This window comes from Bolinopsis microptera, chromosome 13 (genome assembly GCF_026151205.1).
Source record: "Bolinopsis microptera isolate Bmic1 chromosome 13, MBARI_Bmic_1.0, whole genome shotgun sequence".
Classification (NCBI taxonomy): Eukaryota; Metazoa; Ctenophora; class Tentaculata; order Lobata; family Bolinopsidae; genus Bolinopsis; species Bolinopsis microptera.
In genome coordinates, this window is record NC_087084.1 from 3,283,523 (window position 1) to 3,305,112 (window position 21,590).

At 37.2% G+C, this 21,590-nt stretch overlaps 4 protein-coding genes across 5 annotated transcripts in view; 1 reads left to right on the forward strand and 3 right to left on the reverse strand.

Annotated features, from left to right (window-relative positions):
- The window catches only part of LOC134824671 (protein salvador homolog 1-like), a 201,861-nt gene that overhangs the window by 101,394 nt on the left and 78,877 nt on the right, over positions 1 to 21,590 (forward strand). The window lies entirely within an intron of this gene.
- Positions 1,164 to 11,032, reverse strand: LOC134825364 (zinc finger protein 85-like). Its single transcript, XM_063837542.1, has 4 exons — positions 10,228 to 11,032; positions 7,260 to 7,440; positions 6,634 to 6,872; positions 1,164 to 1,168 (listed from the first exon to the last, which is right to left on the reverse strand). The coding sequence occupies exons 1-4, from the start codon at positions 11,030 to 11,032 to the stop codon at positions 1,164 to 1,166; spliced, it is 1,230 nt and encodes a 409-aa protein (XP_063693612.1).
- On the reverse strand, positions 11,707 to 16,088 carry LOC134825365 (zinc finger protein 436-like). The gene is given in 3 exon segments (XM_063837543.1): positions 11,707 to 11,777; positions 14,947 to 15,530; positions 16,057 to 16,088. Coding segments are annotated over 3 exon segments (687 nt in total).
- LOC134824668 (zinc finger protein 271-like) lies at positions 20,298 to 21,509 on the reverse strand. The gene has a single exon (XM_063836632.1). It carries the CDS (start codon positions 21,506 to 21,508, stop codon positions 20,369 to 20,371), a length of 1,140 nt encoding a protein of 379 aa, XP_063692702.1. The 5' UTR covers position 21,509; the 3' UTR covers positions 20,298 to 20,368.

Consider the following 21,590-nt stretch of genomic DNA (forward strand, 5'->3'; position numbering starts at 1 on the left):
GACAAGTCCAGCTCGGCGCGCGTCTTGCAGTATGGTAGGTTATGAACCTGCGCGCTATTGTAGTGCGATGCACTACTGGGCCGCACAGCGCATCCAATAATGCTTCTCGCAATCACATGCAAAGCGGCGAGATGAGAATAGAAGGATTGACATCGTGAATCAAACGCGCTACAACTCTTTTTGAGCTTCTCGCATTACACTTGACGGATATGCATGTTTCAGTTACCCGTCTAAATTTCTTCGGACTAGTGCCGCTATAATTCATAATTTCTTTTCGAAATATTAGCATGAGGTAATTGCAAGTCACAAGTGCTATGAAGTAGCGCGCCGCGCCGAGCTAGTCCATTAACAATGGACAAATAGCAATTTCATGAGGCTCGCAATGTTGATTTTAAACGACTATTTTGCACGCGTGCAACGTGCAATTACACGATAATATTTAATCACATGCGACAGTCTAAACTCTAAACGCTAAAAAATTAATTTATTTTGACCATTGTTAATGATTTGGTCCGGCGCGCGCTACTTCGAGAAGAAAAGCGGAGCGCGCTAATTCGAAGAAATTTAGACGAGTAACATCCGTCAAATTTTATTGCGATTCACGATTGCTTTGACATACGTTGCATGCCACTTTTCGCGCGCGAGGCGGAAAAAGGGGCATACAATGAAGGAAATCGGACTTTTTGGAGGGACGCATATTTTGCGTCCCTATTATCCTATTTGACCAAATATGGGAGTAATTGACTGAGATGGTGCGCGCGCACCACCAAAACAGTTAAATGCATTGTTTTTGACTAAGTTGCAATATTTGTGAGTTTACTTGGTATCTTTATACTATTTTTATTATTTAAACGACTTTATTAAGTCATTGGAACCTTCATACGAACAAAAATGTAAATGTTTTAATATTTGTGTAAACCGAAAACTTGTAATTTTGTTTCAAACTGCTTAATTTTTGTACGGCGCTACTAATCCATAAAACTCGCGATCTATTTATATTTCGCATTGGATATATAGATGACCAATGATATCACAGTATTAAAGTCATGTGATACCGCGATGAGCTATCTGGCGTCTGCCTAAGATCATATTTATGCTTTCTCCTATTTTATCACTCGATAGCGGTAACTCTTTACATATGCTTTGTGCTTATACTTTTTTGTTCAACCTGTTGTTCAATTTGTTTAACATTTCTTTGGTTATTTCAAACCACTTCAATCCCAAAATTTATACATCTAACCATCTCTCTGGTTGCTTCCATCTCGTTAAAGCCAAGGCTCGACCGGGACCGCTTTTTGGCCGGGACTGGGAAAAAGTGCCGGAACCGGGATTAAGACCGGGACCGGGATTAGGGATCAGGATTAAGCCGGAATCCTGGTCTTATCACAAGTTGGGCATTCTCCAGTACTGTTTGGCTATTATGGCTAATCACCTCCAATCCAACCTCATATCACATTTATAAGGTTTCTCTCCAGTGTGTATTCGCTTGTGATAAGTAAGATTGCTTCTTGTCGCGTGAGAAGCAAGATGGCTATATACTTTCCGTGAATGAGTAGCTACAAATATCACATTTATAAGGTTTCTCTCCGGTGTGGGTTCGTTTGTGACGAATAAGAGTTTCAATTCGCGCGGCTGAGTAGCTACAAATATCACATTTATAAGGTTTCTCTCCACTGTGTTTTCGTTGGTGACAAATAAGATTGCTAATTTGCGTGGCTGAGTAGCTACAAATATCACATTTATAAGGTTTCTCTCCAGTGTGTATTCGTTTGTGAGAAGCAAGAGCGCCACTTTGCGACGCTGAGTAGCTACAAATATCACATTTATAAGGTTTCTCTCCACTGTGTTTTCGTTTGTGACAAATAAGATTGCTAATTTGCGTGGCTGAGTAGCTACAAACATCACATTTAAAAGGTTTCTCTCCAGTGTGTATTCGTTTGTGAGAAGCAAGAGCGCCTATTTGCGAGGCTGAGTAGCTACAAATATCACATTTATAAGGTTTTTCTCTGGCGTGTTTTCGTTTGTGAGAAGCAAGAGCGCCACTTCTCGAGGATGTGTAGCTACAAACATCACATTTATAAGGTTTCTCTCCAGTACGAGTCGACATGTACTTCTTTAAATTGCGTTCAGACAGAACAGTATCTCCAATATTAATCATTAATAGATTTGGAAATATCCACAATGCTTTGAGGGTTGGTATTCAGAGGATCATTAGAAAGAGAGGAGCTGGGACTTGCATTACATTCACCGTTTAGAGGTTCACTTTTTATAGTCGTGTCACAAATCTCCGCTTTATACACTGGCAATACTTCTAGTTCTATTTTTGTTCCTTCAGTGTTTAAATACAATTGTGCAGTTCCATTTCCAATTTCGTAATGTTCGGCTGTTAAATCTTCGGTCTTTATTTCGAGGTCAAGGTGATATTTTGTGTCATCTTCAAACTTTGACGCGTTATTTGGTAGAAGGATTGTAGTTGACGGAAAGGTGTCGATGTCTGATACTTCTTTTTTAACGAACCCTTCCACATCTTGTTGTCCACATTCTGCCATTCTGAATGGTGTTATCATTACCAAATAAAGTTGATGTTTAAGTACAGACCGTAACGTTTATTGTAATAACTTTTCAACTACCATCTATTTTTGAATCGATGTAATCTAAAGTAAGTAATATTGCCTCATTGAGTCACGACCTTAAATGTTACTGATCGGAATTTTGATTTATAGGACAAACAATTAAAATTTAAAACCAAACAATTGTATAGCTCTGACAATAAAGTGTCTGATAAAATATCAACGAGTAGGTCCCAAATGTTCACACATAATAAAATTAAACATGACTATAGCCAATAGCACAGAGCCTTTAACTTTAAATTTAATAACGGGAGAAGCTGTTTTTCAGGCATTAAGGCTCATGGAAAGTCGTTCAGCAGGTTTATTTTTTGTTCAAACATTCTAATTTATAATGTCAAAGTTGGTTTTAAAGAAAAAACCTCCACATAAAAGCGAGCGACCGATTTCATTCTCGGTATCATTTTGCATTTGCGGACGGTTATTCAAATTAATATCATTGACATTTCCTTTTGTTTGGAAAAGAGAGACACTGGCAGCGGTCCACTCTACCCATGATGGGTTTTGGTCAAATTACTATATATAGTTATATATATATATAATTATATAACTAGGCTAGAACCATGAGGTTGATGCCTCCCCCCCCAATTGTCTTTTAGTTTTCTAAGCCTTTTCTAAAAAAAGGCTTAGAAAACTAGATTTATTTACCTCATTTTACTTCATTTTACCTCATCCCAATTTTGCCTTTTTTGCCTGGCCGAATGAGGTAAAATGAGGTTGACCCTCCCCCTTCTCGTCGCGGCTGAGTAGCTACATATATCACATTTAAAAGGTTTCTTCCCAGTGTGTATTCGCTTGTGATAAGTAAGATTGCTACTTTGCGCGGCTGAGTAGCTACAAATATCACATTTATACATTATATGGTTTTTTACCGTGTTGGGTTCGGAAATGGCTCTTCAAATCGCTTGATCGGCTAGCTCTATAGTCACACAAAGTACATGGATAGGGTCTCTCTCCAGTGTGTGTTCGTTTGTGGGAAGCAAGAGTGCTATTTTGTGAGGCTGAGTAGCTACAAATATCGCATTTATAAGGTTTCTCTCCAGTGTGTTTTCGTTTGTGAGAAGCAAGATGGCTACTTTGCGTGGCTGAGTAGCTACAAATATCACATTTATAAGGTTTCTCTCCGGTGTGGGTTCGTTTGTGACGAATAAGAGTTTCAATTCGCGCGGCTGAGTAGCTACAAATATCACATTGATAAGGTTTCTCTCCAGTGTGTGTTCGTTTGTGAGAAGCAAGATGGCTACTTGTCGCGGCTGAGTAGCAACAAATATCACATTTATACGGTTTCTCTCCAGTGTGTGTTCGTTTGTGAGAAGCAAGAGCGCCATCACATTTATAATAATAAGGTTTTTCACCCGTACGAGTCGACATGTACTTCTTTAAACTGTGTTCAGTCAGAACATTATTTCCAATATTAATAGATTGGGAGGTATCCACACTGCTTTGAGGGTTGGTATTCGGAAGATCATTAGAAAGAGAGGAGCTGGCTGGAATTGCATTACATTCACCTTCTAGAGGTTCACTTTGTATAGTCGTGTCACAAATCTCCGCTTTATCTGCTGGCACTGCAGTCAATACTTCTATTTTTGTTCCTTCAGTGTTTAAAAACAATTGTGCAGTTCCATTTCCAAGTTCGAAATTTTCAGCTGTTAAATCTTCGGTCTTTATTTCGAGGTCAAGGTGATATTTTGTGTCATCTTCAAACTTGGACGCGTTATTTGGTAGAAGGATTGTAATTGACTGAAAGGTGTCGATGTCTGATACTTCTTTTTTGACGAACCCTTCCACAACCTGTTGTCCACATTCTTTCATTCTGAATGGTGTTATCATTACCAAATAAAGTTGATGTTTTCAAGTACAGACTGTACCAATCTATTTTTAGAATCGATGTAATCTAATTCTAAAGCAAGTAGAAGTGCCTCATTGAGTCATGACCTTATGTTACTGATCAAAATTTTGATTTATAGGACAAACAATTAAAATTTAAAACCAAACAATAGTATAGCTCTGACAATAAAGTGTTTGATAAAATATCAACGAGTAGGTCCCAAATATAAATGTTTACACTTACAGTTACAGATAATATAAGTAGAAATGACCATAGCCAATAGCACAGAGCCTTTTATAATTTTAAATTTAATAACGGCAGAAGTTTTGCAGACTTGGTTTGGGATGATATTCAAAACTAGAAAGTGACAGTTTTTTAACTTGTCATTCCGCCATACCTTCAATCTGTTTGTAAACAGACTTTGTCACTACTAAAAGGAACACGGGAACTAAAAGTAAAACGGCCGGAATCATAGTGCTGGCAAGCATGACCGACCGTTGCCCTCATTACATACCTTCCAAACCATTACCACATACTAATAGTAATATGCCCCTTTACTGTTTTTCAGGCATTAAATTTAAGTCTCATTGAACGTCGTTCAGCAGGTTTATTTTTATTTCAAAACATTCCAATTTAATGTCAAAGATGACAGGAATAAGAAATACTAATAGTTATGTGGAGGTTTTTAGGAAAAAACCTCCACATAAAAGCGAGCGATTAATTTCATTCTCGGTATCACTATCATTTTGCATTTGCGGACGGTAATTTAAATTAATATCATTTCCTTTTGTTTGTAAAAGAGACACTGGCAGCGGTCACGTCCACTCTACCAATGATGGGTTTTGGTCAAATTACTATATATGTAACTAGGCTAGAACCATGAAGTTGAAGCCTCCCCCACCCCCAAATTGTCTGGTAAAATGAGTGGTTTTCAATTTTAAGACTCAAGGCAACGATGGTAGAGGTGGTTAAAAATGAGTCAAATTATCCAATGTAATTTATGAGTGGCTCACAAAGCAAATTTGAAATTGTCTAAATAGCAATAGATTAACAAATTTAACGCTTGCAAACCTTGAATTAATTCCCAGTCAAATGAGACAGATGGTATTGTTATTGTATAATAAGTTATTGTATCAAGTAAAGATGTCTATAAAGCTTTTCAAAATTTGTTAATTTTCGGTAATATTAAGCAAGAAAAATATAATTATAAGGCATGCGAATAAAATTTCGTCAATAACATTTCTGCTCGAAGTAAACAAGCTAATAAGTAGTATTTCAAAACTATAAGTATTAACGACTAGCTGTTATTTCACTTGGTTCCAGTATGCAATATAACTATAACATATAACTGCAAATTAACACGTGTGAGATATGACTTCGAATGACTATAAGTATAATTTACCGTTCTATTTCAACTCCCGGACAGTTTCTCTCTAGAGTGACTAATCATATGGGTCTGTAAACTAATTGAATGGCTAGCCCTGTAGTCACACAAACTACAAGAATAAGGTTTCTCTCCGGTGTGTGTTCGTTTATGAGAAGCAAGAGTGCCGCTCTGTGCGGCTGAGTAGCTACAAATATCACATTTATAAGGTTTCTCTCCGGTGTGTATTCGCTTGTGAGAAGTCAGTTTGTCACTTTCCGTGGCTGAGTAGCTAAAAATATCAAAATTATAAGGTTTCTCCCCAGTGTGTGTTCGTTTGTGAGAAGCAAGAGCGGCACTTTGCGAGGCTGAATAGCTACAAATATAACATTTATAAGGTTTCTGATTATCTCCAATGTGGGTTCGTTTGTGATGAATAAGAGAGCCAATTCGGTTGGCTGAGTAGCTAAAAACATCACATTTATAAGGTTTCTTTCCGGTGTGGGTTCGTTTGTGACGAATAAGAGTGCCAATTCGCGCGGCTGAGTAGCTACAAATATCACATTTATAAGATTTCTCTCCAGTGTGTGTTCGTTTGTGATTAGTAAGATGGCTACTTCCCGTGGCTGAGTAGCTACAAACATCACATTTATAAGGTTTCTCTCCAGTGTGTGTTCGTTTGTGATAAGTAAGATTGCTACTTGTCGTGGATGAGTAGCTACAAATATCACATTTATAAGGTTTCTCTCCAGTGTGTGTTCGTTTGTGAGAAGCAAGAGTGCCACTTTCCGTGGCTGAGTAGCTACAAATATCACATTTATAAGGCTTCTCCCCAGTGTGTTTTCGTTTGTGAGAAGCAAGAGCGCCACTTTGCGAGGCTGAGTAGCTACAAACATCACATTTATAAGGTTTCTCTCCAGTGTGTGTTCGTTTGTGATTAGTAAGATTGCTACTTGTCGTGGATGAGTAGCTACAAATATCACATTTATAAGGTTTCTCTCCAGTGTGTGTTCGTTTGTGAGAAGCAAGAACGCCACTTTGCGCGGCTGAGTAGCTACAAATATCACATTTATATGGTTTTTTACCGTGTTGGGTTCGGAAATGGCTCTTCAAATCGCTTGATCGGCTAGCTCTATAGTCACACAAAGTACATGGATAGGGTCTCTCTCCAGTGTGTGTTCGTTTGTGAGAAGCAAGAGCGCCACTTAGCGAGGCTGAGTAGCTACAAATATCACATTTGTAAGGTTTCTCTCCAGTGTGTTTTCGTTTGTGACAAATAAGATTGCTAATTTGCGTGGCTGAGTAGCTACAAACATCACATTTATAAGGTTTCTCTCCAGTGTGTATTCGTTTGTGAGAAGCAAGAGTGCCACTTCTCGAGGATGTGTAGCTACAAACATCACATTTATAAGGTTTCTCTCCAGTACGAGTCGACATGTACTTCTTTAAATTGCGTTCAGACAGAACAGTATCTCCAATATTAATAGATTGGGAGATATCCACAATGCTTTGAGGGTTGGTATTCAGAGGATCATTAGAAAGAGAGGAGCTGGGACTTGCATTACATTCACCGTCTAGAGGTTCACTTTTTATAGTCGTGTCACAAATCTCCGCTTTATACACTGGCAATACTTCTATTTTTGTTCCTTCAGTGTTTAAATACAATTGTGCAGTTCCATTTCCAAGTTCGAAATTTTCAGCTGTTAAATCTTCGGTCTTTATTTCGAGGTCAAGGTGATATTTTGTGTCATCTTCAAACTTTGACGCGTTATTTGGTAGAAGGATTGTAGTTGACTGAAAGGTGTCGATGTCTGATAGTGATACTTCTTTTTTAACGAACCCCTCCACATCTTGTTGTCCACATTCTGCCATTCTGAATGGTGTTATCATTACCAAATAAAGTTGATTTTTAAGTACAGACCGTAACGTTTATTGTAATAACTTTTCAACTACCATCTATTTTTGAATCGATGTAATCTAAACTAAGTAAAATTGTCTCATTGAGTTATGACCTTAAATGTTACTGATCAGAATTTGATTTATAGGACGAACAATTAAAATTTAAAATCAAACAATTGTATAGCTCTGACAATAAAGTGTTTGATAAAATATCTGCAATAAGTAGGTCCCAAATGTTTACACATAATAAAAGTATTCATGACAATTGACAATACTAATAGCACAGAGCCTTTAACTTTAAATTTAATAACGGGAGAAGCTGTTTTTCAGGCATTAAGGCTCATGGAAAGTCGTTCAGCAGGTTTATTTTTAGTTCTAATTTATAATGTCAAAGTTGACAGGAACAAGAAATACTTATGTGGAGGTTTTAAAGAAAAAACCTCCATATAAAAGCGAGCAACTGATTTCATTCTCGGTATCATTTTGCATTTGCGGACGGTTATTCAAATTAACATCATTTCCTTTTGTTTGAAAAAGAGAGACACTGAAAGCAGTCCACTCTATCCATGGTGGGTTTTGGTCCACTTACTATATATGTAACTACTACTAGTCTAGAACCATGAGGTTCAAGGTTGATGCCCTCCTGGTGATACGAAGGGTTTTCAATTTTAAGACTCAAGGCAACTATGGTAGAGGGGGTTAAAAATGAGTAAAATTCTCCTATGTAATTTATGAGTGGCTCACAAAGCCAATTTGGAATTGTCTAAATACTGCACGAGTAAGCATTAGATTTACAAATTTAATGCTTCCAAGTCAAATGAGACAGATGGTATTGGTGGTAAAAATAAAACTGATAATAAGTTATTGTATCAAGTAAAGATGTCTGTAAAGCTTTTCAAAACTTGTTAATTTTCGGTAATATTAAGCAAGAAAAATATAAGGCATGCGAATAAAATTTCGTCAATAACATTTCTGCTCGAACTAAACAAGCTAATAAATAGTATTTCAAAACTATAAGTATTAACGACTAGCTGTTATTTTACTTGGTTCCAGTATGCAGTATAACTATAACATATAACTACAAATTAACACGTGTGAGATATGACTTCGAATGACTATAATTATAATTCACCGTTCTTTTTCAACTCCAGGACAGTTTCTCTCTAGAGTGACTCATCATATGGGTCTGCAAACTAATTGAATGGCTAGCCCTGTAGTCACACAAACTACAAGAATAAGGTTTCTCTCCGGTGTGTGTTCGTTTATGAGAAGCAAGAGTGCCACTCTGCGCGGCTGAGTAGCTACAAATATCACATTTATAAGGTTTCTCTCCGTGCGTGTTTTTGTTTGTGAGAAGTAAGAGCGGCACTTTGCGAGGCTGAATAGCTACAAATATAACATTTATAAGGTTTCTGATTATCTCCAGTGTGTGTTAGTTTGTGATGAATAAGAGAGCCAATTCGGTTGGCTGAGTAGCTACAAACATCACTTTTATAGGGTTTCTTTCCGGTGTGTATTCGCTTGTGACAAATAACAGCGCAAATTCGTTTGGCTGAGTAGCTACAAATATCACATTTATAAGGTTTTTCCCCGGTGTGTATTCGTTTGTGAGAAGTAAGATTGCCACTTTTTGCGATTGAGTAGCTACAAATATCAAATTTATATGGTTTTTTACCGTCGTGGGTTCGGAAATGGCTCTTCAAATCGCTTGATCGGCTAGCTCTATAGTCACACAAAGTACATGGATAAGGTCTCTCTCCAGTGTGTGTTCGTTTGTGAGAAGCAAGAGCGGCACTTTGCGTGGTTGAGTAGCTACAAATATCACATTTATAAGGTTTCTCTCCGGCGTGTTTTCGTTTGTGAGAAGCAAGATTGCCACTTCTCGATGCTGTGTAACTACAAACATTTATAAGGTTTCTTTCCAGTGTGTATTCGCTTGTGATAAGTCAGATTGTCACTTTCCGTGGCTGAGTAGCTAAAAATATCACATTTATAAGGTTTTTCCCCGGTGTGTATTCGTTTGTGAGAAGCAAGATTGCCACTTTTTGCGGTTGAGTAGCTACAAATATCACATTTATAAGGTTTCTCTCCAGTGTGTATTCGCTTGTGATAAGTAAGATTGCTACTTGTCGCGGTTAAGTAGCTACAAATATCACATTTATAAGGTTTCTGATTCTCTCCAGTGTGGGTTCGTTTGTGACGAATAAGAGTTTCAATTCGCACGGCTGAGTAGCTACAAATATCACATTTATAAGGTTTCTGATTCTCTCCAGTGTGTGTTCGTTTGTGAGAAGCGAGATGGCTACTTGTCGCGGTTGAGTAGTTACAAATATCACATTTAAAAGGTTTCTGATTCCCTCCAGTGTGTGTTCGTTTGTGAGAAGCAAGATGGCTACTTTCCGTGGCTGAGTAGCTACAAATATCACATTTATAAGGTTTCTCTCCAGTGTGTTTTCGTTTGTGACAAATAAGATTGCTACTTTCCGTGGCTGAGTAACTACAAATATCACATTTATAAGGTTTCTCTCCAGTGTGTGTTCGTTTGTGAGAAGCAAGATGGCTACTTTGCGAGGCTGAGTAGCTACAAACATCACATTTATAAGGTTTCTCTCCAGTGTGTGTTCGCTTGTGAGAAGCAAGATTGCCACTTTGCGAGGCTGAGTAGCTACAAACATCACATTTAAAAGGTTTCTCTCCAGTGTGCATTCGTTTGTGAGAAGCAAGAGCGCCACTTTGCGAGGCTGAGTAGCTACAAATATCACATTTATAAGGTTTCTCTCCGGCGTGTTTTCGTTTGTGAGAAGCAAGAGCGCCACTTCTCGAGGATGTGTAACTACAAACATCACATTTATAAGGTTTCTGTCCAGTACGAGTCGACATGTACTTCTTTAAATTGCGTTCAGACAGAACAGTTTCTCCAATATTAATAGATTGGGAGATATCCACAATGCTTTGAGGGTTGGTATTCAGAGGATCATTAGAAAGAGAGGAGCTGGGACTTGCATTACATTCACCGTCTAGAGGTTCACTTTTTATAGTCGTGTCACAAATATCCGCTTTAAACACTGGCAATACTTCTATTTTTGTTCCTTCAATGTTTAAATACAATTGTGCAGTTCCATTTCCAATTTCGTAATGTTCAGCTGTTAAATCTTCGGCCTTTATTTCGAGGTCAAGGTGATATTTTGTATCATCTTCAAACTTGGACGCGTTATTTGGTAGAAGGATTGTAGTTGACTGAAAGGTGTCGATGTCTAATACTTCTTTTTTTACGAACTCTTCCAGTTCCACATCTTGTTGTCCACATTCTGCCATTCTGAATGGTGTTATCATTAGTATTACCAAATAAAGTTGATGTTTAAGTACAGAGTACATACCGTAACGTTTATTGTAATAACTTTTCAACTTTTCAACTATAAAAAAACTACCATCTATTTTTGAATCGATGTAATCTAAAGTAAGTAATATTGCCTCATTGAGTCACGACCTTAAATGTTACTGATCGGAATTTTGATTTATAGGACAAACAATTAAAATTTAAAACCAAACAATTGTATAGCTCTGACAATAAAGTGTTTGATAAAATATCAACGAGTATGTCCCAAATGTTTACACATAATAAAAGTATTCATGACAATTAATAAATAGCCAATAGCACAGAACCTTTAACTTTAAATTTAATAACGGGAGAAGCTGTTTTTCAGGCATTAAGGCTCATGGAAAGTCGTTCAGCAGGTTTATTTTTTGTTCAAAACATTCTAATTTATAATGTCAAAGTTGACAGGAATAAGAAATACTTATGTGGAGGTTTTAAAGAAAAAACCCCCATATAGAAGCGAGCAACCGATTTCATTCTCGGTATCATTTTGCATTTGCGGACGGTTATTCAAATTAACATCATTTCCTTTTGTTTGAAAAAGAGAGACACTGAAAGCGGTCCATTCTATCCATGGTAGGTTTTGGTCAACTTACTATATATGTAACTACTACTAGTCTAGAACCATGAGGTTGATGCCCCCCTGGTGATACGAGGGGTTTTCAATTTTAAGGGTAAAGGCAACTATGGTAGAGGGGGTTAAAAATGAGTCATATTCTCCAATGTAATTTATGAGTGGCTCACAAAGCCAATTTAAAATTGTCTAAATACTGCACGAGTAAGCATTAGATTTACAAATTTAATGCTTGCAAGTCAAATGAGACAGATGGTATTGGTGGTACTGGTAAAAATAAAACTGATAATAAGTTATTGTATCAAGTAAAGATGTCTGTAAAGCTTTTCAAAACTTGTTAATTTTCGGTAATATTAAGCAAGAAAAATATAAGGCATGCGAATAAAATTTCGTCAATAACATTTCTGCTTGAACTAAACAAGCTAATAAGTAGTATTTCAAAACTATAAGTATTAAAGACTAGCTGTTATTTTACTTGGTTCCAGTATCCAGTATAACTATAACATATAACTACAAATTAACACGTGTGAGATATGACTTCGAATGACTATAATTCACCGTTTTTATTTCAACTCCCGGACAGTTTCTCTCTAGAGTGACTCATCATATGGGTCTGTAAACTAATTGAATGGCTAGCCCTCTAGTTACACAAACTACAAGAATAAGGTTTCTCTCCGGTGTGTGTTCGTTTGTGAGAAGCAAGAGTGCCACTCTGCGAGGCTGAATAGCTACAAATATAACATTTATAAGGTTTCTGATTATCTCCAGTGTGTGTTCGTTTGTGATGAAGAAGAGAGCCAATTCGGTTGGCTGAGTAGCTACAAACATCACATTTATAAGGTTTCTCTACAGTGTGTGTTCGTTTGTGACAAATAAGACTGCTACTTTGCGTGGCTGAGTAGCTACAAATATCACATTTATAAGGTTTCTGATTATCTCCAGTGTGTGTTCGTTTGTGATGAATAAGAGAGCCAATTCGGTTGGCTGAGTCGCTAAAAACATCACATTTATAAGGTTTCTCTACAGTGTGTGTTCGTTTGTGACAAATAAGACTGCTACTTTGCGTGGCTGAGTAGCTACAAATATCACATTTATAAGGTTTCTCTCCGGTGTGGGTTCGTTTGTGACGAATAAGAGTTTCAATTCGCGCGGCTAAGTAGCAACAAATATGAAATATCACATTTATAAGGTTTCTCTCCAGTGTGTGTTCGTTTGTGAGAAGCAAGAGCGCCACTTTGCGAGGCTGAGTAGCTACAAACATCACATTTATAAGGTTTCTCTCCAGTGTGTTTTGGTTTGAGACGAATAAGATTGCTAATTTGCGTGGCTGAGTAGCTACAAACATCACATTTATAAGGTTTCTCTCCAGTGTGTGTTCGTTTGTGATTAGTAAGACTGCTACTTGTCGCGGCTGAGTAGCTACAAACATCACATTTAAAAGGTTTCTCTCCAGTGTGTTTTCGTTTGTGAGAAGCAAGAGCGCCACTTCTCGAGGATGTGTAGCTACAAACATCACATTTATAAGGTTTCTCTCCGGTGTGGGTTCGTTTGTGACAAATAAGAGTTTCAATTCGCGCGGCTGAGTAGCTACAAATATCACATTTGTAAGGTTTCTCTCCAGTGTGTGTTCGTTTGTGAGAAGCAAGATGGCTACTTTGTGAGGCTGAGTAGCTACAAACATCACATTTATAAGGTTTCTCTCCAGTACGAGTCGACATGTACTTCTTTAAATTGCGTTCAGACAGAACAGTATCTCCAATATTAATAGATTGGGAGATATCCACAATGCTTAGAGGGTTGGTATTTAGAGAATCATTAGAAAAAGAGGAGCTGGGACTTGCATTACATTTACATTCACCGTCTAGAGGTTCACTTTTTATAGTCGTGTCACAAATCTCCGCTTTATACACTGGCAATACTTCTATTTTTGTTCCTTCAGTGTTTAAAAACAATTGCGCAGTTCCATTTCCAAGTTCAAAATGTTCAGCTGTTAAATCTTCGGTCTTTATTTCGAGGTCAAGGTGATATTTTGTGTCATCTTCAAACTTGGACGTGTTATTTGGTAGAAGGATTGTAGTTGACTGAAAGGTGTCGATGTCTGATACTTCTTTTTTAACGAACCTCTCCACATCTTGTTGTCCACATTCTGCCATTCTGAATGGTGTTATCATTACCAAATAAAGTTGATGTTTAAGTACAGACCGTAACGTTTATTGTAATAACTTTTCAACTACCATCTATTTTTGAATCGATGTAATCTAAACTTAAAGTAAGTAAAATTGTCTCATTGAGTCATGACCTTAAATCTTACTGATCAGAATTTTGATTTATAGGACAAACAATTAAAATTTAAAACCAAACAATAGTATAGCTCTGACAATAAAGTGTCTGATAAAATATGAACGAGTAGGTCCCAAATGTTTACACATATAATAAAAGTAAACATGGCTATAGCCAATAGCACAGGGCCTTTAACTTTAAATTTAATAACGGGAGAAGCTGTTTTTCAGGCATTAAGGCTCATGGAAAGTCGTTCAGCAGGTTTATTTTTTGTTCAAAACATTCTAATTTATAATGTCAAAGTTGACAGGAATAAGAAATACTTATGTGGAGGTTTTAAAGAAAAAACCTCCACATAAAAGCGAGCGACCGATTTCATTCTCGGTATCATTTTGCATTTGCGGACGGTTATTCAAATTAATATCATTGACATTTCCTTTTGTTTGGAAAAGAGAGACACTGGCAGCGGTCCACTCTACCCATGATGGGTTTTGGTTAAATTACTATATATAGTTATAAATATATATAATTATATAACTAGGCTAGAACCATGAGGTTGATGCCTCCCCCCAATTGTCTTTTAGTTTTCTAAGCCTTTTCTAAAAAAAGGCTTAGAAAACTAGATTTATTTACCTCATTTTACCTCATTTTACCTCATCCCAATTTTGCCTTTTTTGGCTGGCCGAATGAGGTAAAATGAGGTTGACCCCCCCCCCTTCTTTTCGCGGCTGAGTAGCTACATATATCACATTTAAAAGGTTTCTTCCCAGTGTGTATTCGTTTGTGAGAAGTAAGATTGCTACTTGGCGCGGCTGAGCAGCTACAAATATCACATTTATACATTATATGGTTTTTTACCGTGTTGGGTTCGGAAATGGCTCTTCAAATCGCTTGATCGGCTAGCTCTATAGTCACACAAAGTACATGGATAGGGTCTCTCTCCAGTGTGTGTTCGTTTGTGAGAAGTAAGAGTGCTATTTTGCGTGGCTGAGTAGCTACAAATATCGCATTTATAAGGTTTCTCTCCAGTGTGCTTTCGTTTGTGAGAAGCAAGATGGCTACTTTCCGAGGCTGAGTAGCTACAAATATCGCATTTATAAGGTTTCTCTCCGGTGTGTGTTCGTTTGTGACAAATAAGACTGCTACTTTGCGTGGCTGAGTAGCTACAAATATCACATTTATAAGGTTTCTCTCCGGTGTGGGTTCGTTTGTGACAAATAAGAGTTTCAATTCGCGCGGCTGAGTAGCTACAAATGTCACATTGATAAGGTTTCTATCCAGTGTGTGTTCGTTTGTGAGAAGCAAGATGGCTACTTCCCGTGGATGAGTAGCTACAAATATCACATTTATAAGGTTTCTCTCCGGTGTGGGTTCGTTTGTGACGAATAAGAGTTGCAATTCGCGCGGCTGAGTAGCTACAAATATCACATTGATAAGGTTTCTCTCCAGTGTGTGTTCGTTTGTGAGAAGCAAGATGGCTACTTCCCGTGGATGAGTAGCTACAAATATCACATTTATAAGGTTTCTCTCCAGTGTGTTTTCGTTTGTGAGAAGCAAGATGGCTCCTTTCCGAGGCTGAGTAGCTACAAACATCACATTTATACGGTTTCTCTCCAGTGTGTGTTCGTTTGTGAGAAGCAAGAGCGCCATCACATTTATAATTATAAGGTTTTTCACCCGTACGAGTCGACATGTACTTCTTTAAACTGTGTTCAGTCAGAACATTATTTCCAATATTAATAGATTGGGAGGTATCCACACTGCTTTGAGGGTTGGTATTCAGAGGATCATTAGAAAGAGAGGAGCTGGGTGGACTTGCATTACATTCACATTCTAGAGGTTCACTTTTTATAGTCGTGTCACAAATCTCCGCTTTATCTGCTGGCACTGCAGTCAATAATTCTATTTTTGTTCCTTCAGTGTTTAAAAACGATTGTGCAGTTCCATTTCCAAGTTCGAAATTTTTAGCTGTTAAATCTTCGGTCTTTATTTCGAGGTCAAGGTGCAAGGTGATATTTTGTGTCATCTTCAAACTTGGACGCGTTATTTGGTAGAAGGATTGTAATTGACTGAAAGGTGTCGATGTCTGATACTTCTTTTTTGACGAACCCTTCCACAACCTGTTGTCCACATTCTGCCATTCTGAATGGTGTTATCATTACCAAATAAAGTTGATGTTTTCAAGTACAGACTGTACCAATCTATTTTTAGAATCGATGTAATCTAATTCTAAAGCAAGTAGAAGTGCCTCATTGAGTCATGACCTTATGTTACTGATCAAAATTTTGATTTATAGGACAAACAATTAAAATTTAAAACCAAACAATAGTATAGCTCCGACAATAAAATGTCTGATAAAAATAAAATATGAACGAGTAGGTCCTAAATGTTTACACTTACAGTTACACATAATAAAAGTAGAAATGACCATAGCCAATACTAATAGCACAGAGCCTTTTATAATTCTAAATTTAATAACGGCAGAAGCAAGAAGTTTTGCAGACTTGGTTTGGGATGATATTCAAAACTAGAAAGTGACAGTTTTTTAACTTGTCATTCCGCCATACCTTCAATCTGTTTATGAACAGACTGTGTCACTACTAAAAGGAACACGGAAACTAAAAGTAAAACGGCCGGAATCATAGTGTTGGCAAGCATGACCGACCGTTGCCCTCATTACATACCTTCCAAACCATTACCACATACTAATAGTAATATGCCCCTTTACTGTTTTTCAGGCATTAAATTTAAGTCTCATTGAACGTCGTTCAGCAGGTTTATTTTTATTTCAAAACATTCCAATTTAATGTCAAAGATGACAGGAATAAGAAATAGTTATGTGGAGGTTTTTAGGAAAAAACCTCCACATAAAAGCGAGCGATTAATTTCATTCTCGGTATCACTATCATTTTGCATTTGCGGACGGTAATTTAAATTAATATCATTTCCTTTTGTTTGTAAAAGAGACACTGGCAGCGGTCCACTCTACCCATGATGGGTTTTGGTCAAATTACTATATATGTAACTAGGCTAGAACCATGAAGTTGAAGCCTCCCCCACCCCCAAATTGTCTGGTAAAATGAGTGGTTTTCAATTTTAAGACTCAGGGCAACGATGGTAGAGGGGGTTAAAAATGAGTCAAATTATCCAATGTAATTTATGAGTAGCTCACAAAACAAATTTGAAATTGTCTAAATAGCAATAGATTAACAAATTTAACGCTTGCAAACTGCAATTAATTCCCAGTCAAATGAGACAGATGGTATTGGTGGTACAACTAAAACTGATAATAAGTTATTGTATCAAGTTAAAAGATGTCTGTAAAACTTTTCAAAATTTGTTAATTTTCGGTAATATTAAGCAAGAAAAATATAATTATAAGGCATGCGAATAAAATTTTGTCAATAACATTTCTGCTCGAAGTAAACAAGCTAATAAGTAATATTTCAAAACTATAAGTATTAACGACTAGCTGTTATTTCACTTGGTTCCAGTATGCAGTATAACTATAAGTATAACATATAACTACAAATTAACACGTGTGAGGTATGACTTCGAATGACTATAATTCACCAATCTATTTCAACTCCCGGACAGTTTCTCTCTAGAGTGACTCATCATATGGGTCTGTAAACTAATTGAATGGCTAGCCCTGTAGTCACACAAACTACAAGAATAAGGTTTTTCTCCGGTGTGTGTTCGTTTATGAGAAGCAAGAGTGCCACTATGCGCGGCTGAGTAGCTACAAATATCACATTAATAAGGTTTCTTTCCAGTGTGTTTTCGTTTGTGAGAAGTCAGTTTGTCACTTTCCGTGGCTGAGTAGCTAAAAATATCAAAATTATAAGGTTTCTTTCCACTTCCAGTGTGTTTTCGTTTGTGAGAAGTCAGTTTGTCACTTTCCGTGGCTGAGTAGCTAAAAATATCAAAATTATAAGGTTTCTCCCCAGTGTGTGTTCGTTTGTGAGAAGCAAGAGCGGCACTTTGCGCGGCTGAGTAGCTACAAATATCACATTTATAAGGTTTCTCTCCGGTGTGGGTTCGTTTGTGACGAATAAGAGTTTCAATTCGCGCGGCTGAGTAGCTACAAATATCACATTTATAAGGTTTCTCTCCAGTGTGTGTTCGTTTGTGAGAAGCAAGATGGCTACTTTCCGTGAATGAGTAGCTACAAATATCACATTTGTAAGGTTTCTCTCCAGTGTGTATTCGCTTGTGATAAGTAAGATTGCTACTTGTCGCGGTTGAGTAGCTACAAATATCACATTTATAAGGTTTCTGATTCTCTCCAGTGTGGGTTCGTTTGTGACAAATAAGAGTTTCAATTCGCGCGGCTGAATAGCTACAAAAATCACATTTATAAGGTTTCTGATTCTCTCCAGTGTGTGTTTGTTTGTGAGAAGCAAGATGGCTACTTGTCGCGGTTGAGTAGCTACAAATATCACATTTATAAGGTTTCTGATTCTCTCCAGTGTGTGTTCGTTTGTGAGAAGCAAGATGGCTACTTTCCGTGGCTGAGTAGCTACAAATATCACATTTATAAGGTTTCTCTCCAGTGTGTTTTCGTTTGTGACAAATAAGATTGCTAATTTGCGTGGCTGAGTAGCTACAAACATCACATTTAAAAGGTTTCTCTCCAGTGTGTATTCGTTTGTGAGAAGCAAGAGCGCCACTTTGCGAGGCTGAATAGCTACAAATATCACATTTATAAGGTTTCTCTCCGGCGTGTTTTCGTTTGTGAGAAGCAAGAGCGCCACTTTTCGAGGATGTGTAACTACAAACATCACATTTATAAGGTTTTTTTCCAGTACGAGTTGACATGTACTTCTTTAAATTGCGTTCAGACAGAACAGTATCTCCAATATTAATAGATTGGGAGGTATCCACACTGCTTTGAGGGTTGGTATTCAGAGGATCATTAGAAAGAGAGGAGCTGGGACTTGCATTACATTCACCGTCTAGAGGTTCACTTTTTATATTCGTGTCACAAATCTCCGCTTTATACACTGGCAATACTTCTATTTTTGTTCCTTCAGTGTTTAAATACAATTGTGCAGTTCCATTTCCAATTTCGTAATGTTCAGCTGTTAAATCTTCGGCCTTTATTTCGAGGTCAAGGTGATATTTTGTATCATCTTCAAACTTGGACGCGTTATCTGGTAGAAGGATTGTAGTTGACTGAAAGGTGTCGATGTCTGATAGTGATACTTCTTTTTTAACGAACCTCTCCACATCTTGTTGTCCACATTCTGCCATTCTGAATGGTGTTATCATTAGTATTACCAAATAAAGTTGATGTTTAAGTACAGACCGTAACGTTTATTGTAATTACTTTTCAACTACCATCTATTTTTGAATCGATGTAATCTAAAGTAAGTAAAATTGTCTCATTGAGTCACGACCTTAAATGTTACTGATCGGAATTTTGATTTATAGGACGAACAATTAAAATTTAAAACCAAACAATTGTATAGCTCTGACAATAAAGTGTTTGATAAAATATCAACGAGTAGGTCCCAAATGTTTACACATATAATAAAAGTATTCATGACAATTAATAAATAGCCAATAGCACAGTCTAGCCTTTAACTTTAAATTTAATAACGGGAGAAGCTGTTTTTCAGGCATTAAGGCTCATGGAAAGTCGTTCAGCAGGTTTATTTTTAGTTCAAAACAATTCATAATGTCAATGTTGACAGGAATAAGAAATACTTATGTGGAGGTTTTAAAGAAAAAACCTCCATATAGAAGCGAGCAACCGTTTTCATTCTCGGTATCATTTTGCATTTGCGGACGGTTATTCAAATTAATATCATTTCCTTTTGTTTGAAAAAGAGAGACACTGAAAGCGGTCCATTCTATCCATGGTGGGTTTTGGTCAACTTACTATATATGTAACTACTACTAGTCTAGAACCATGAGGTTGATGCCCCTCTTGTGATACGAGGGGTTTTCAATTTTAAGACTCAAGGCAACTATGGTAGAGGGGGTTAAAAATGAGTCATATTCTCCAATGTAATTTATGAGTGGCTCACAAAGCCAATTTAAAATTGTCTAAATACTGCACGAGTAAGCAATAGATTTACAAATTTAATGCTTGCAAGTCAAATGAGACAGATGGTATTGGTGGTACTGGTAAAAATAAAACTGATAATAAGTTATTGTATCAAGTAATGATGTCTGTAAAGCTTTTCAAAACTTGTTAATTTTCGGTAATATTAAGCAAGAAAAATATAAGGCATGCGAATAAAATTTCGTCAATAACATTTCTGCTCGAACTAAACAAGCTAATAAGTAGTATTTCTAAACTATAAGTATTAAAGACTAGCTGTTATTTCACTTGGTTCCAGTATCCAGTATAACTATAACATACAATAACTACAAATTAACACGTGTGAGGACTATAATTCACCGTTCTATTTCAACTCCCGGAAAGTTTCTCTCTAGAGTGACTCATCATATGGGTCTGTAAACTAATTGAATGGCTAGCCCTGTAGTCACACAAACTACAAGAATAAGGTTTCTCTCCGGTGTGTGTTCGTTTATGAGAAGCAAGAGTGCCACTCTGCGCAGCTGAGTAGCTACAAATATCACATTTATAAGGTTTCTTTCCAGTGTGTATTCGCTTGTGAGCAGAAAGATTGTCACTTTTCGCGGCTGAGTAGTTACAAATATCACATTTGTAAGGTTTTTCTCCAGTGTGTATTCGCTTGTGACAAATAACAGCGCCAATTCGTTTGGCTGAATAGCTACAAATATCACATTTATAAGGTTTTTCCCCGGTGTGTATTCGTTTGTGAGAAGTAAGATTGCCACTTTTCGCGGTTGAGTAGCTACAAATATCACATTTATATGGTTTTTTACCGTCGTGGGTTCGGAAATGGCTCTTCAAATCGCTTGATCGGCTAGCTCTATAGTCACACAAAGTACATGGATAAGGTCTCTCTCCAGTGTGTAATCGTTTGTGAGAAGCAAGAGCGGCACTTTGCGAGGCTGAGTAGCTACAAACATCGCATTCATAAGGTTTCTCTCCGGCGTGATTTCGTTTGTGAGAAGCAAGAGCGCCACTTCTCGATGCTGTGTAACTACAAACATCACATTTATAAGGTTTCTCACCAGAACGAGTCGACATATACTTCTTTAAATTGCGTTCAGTCAGAACAGTATCTCCAATACTAATAGATTGGGAGATATCCACACTGCTTTGAGGGTTGGTATTCAGAGGATCATTAGAAAGAGAGGAGCTGGGACTTGCATTACATTCACCGTCTAGAGGTTCACTTTTTATAGTCGTGTCACAAATCTCCGCTTTATACACTGGCAATACTTCTATTTTTGTTCCTTCAGTGTTTAAAAACAATTGTGCAGTTCCATTTCCAAGTTTAAAATTTTCAGCTGTTAAATCTTCGGTCTTTATTTCGAGGTCAAGGTGATATTTTGTGTCATCTTCAAACTTGGACGCGTTATTTGGTAGAATGATTGTGCTTGACTGAAAGGTGTCGATGTCTGATACTTCTTTTTTAACGAACCCTTCCACATCTTGTTGTCCACTTTCTGCCATTCTGAATGGTGTTATCATTATCAAATGGTACTCCTCAAAATTTTGGTCACGGGTTTCACAAAAAATGATTAAAATGTTAAAA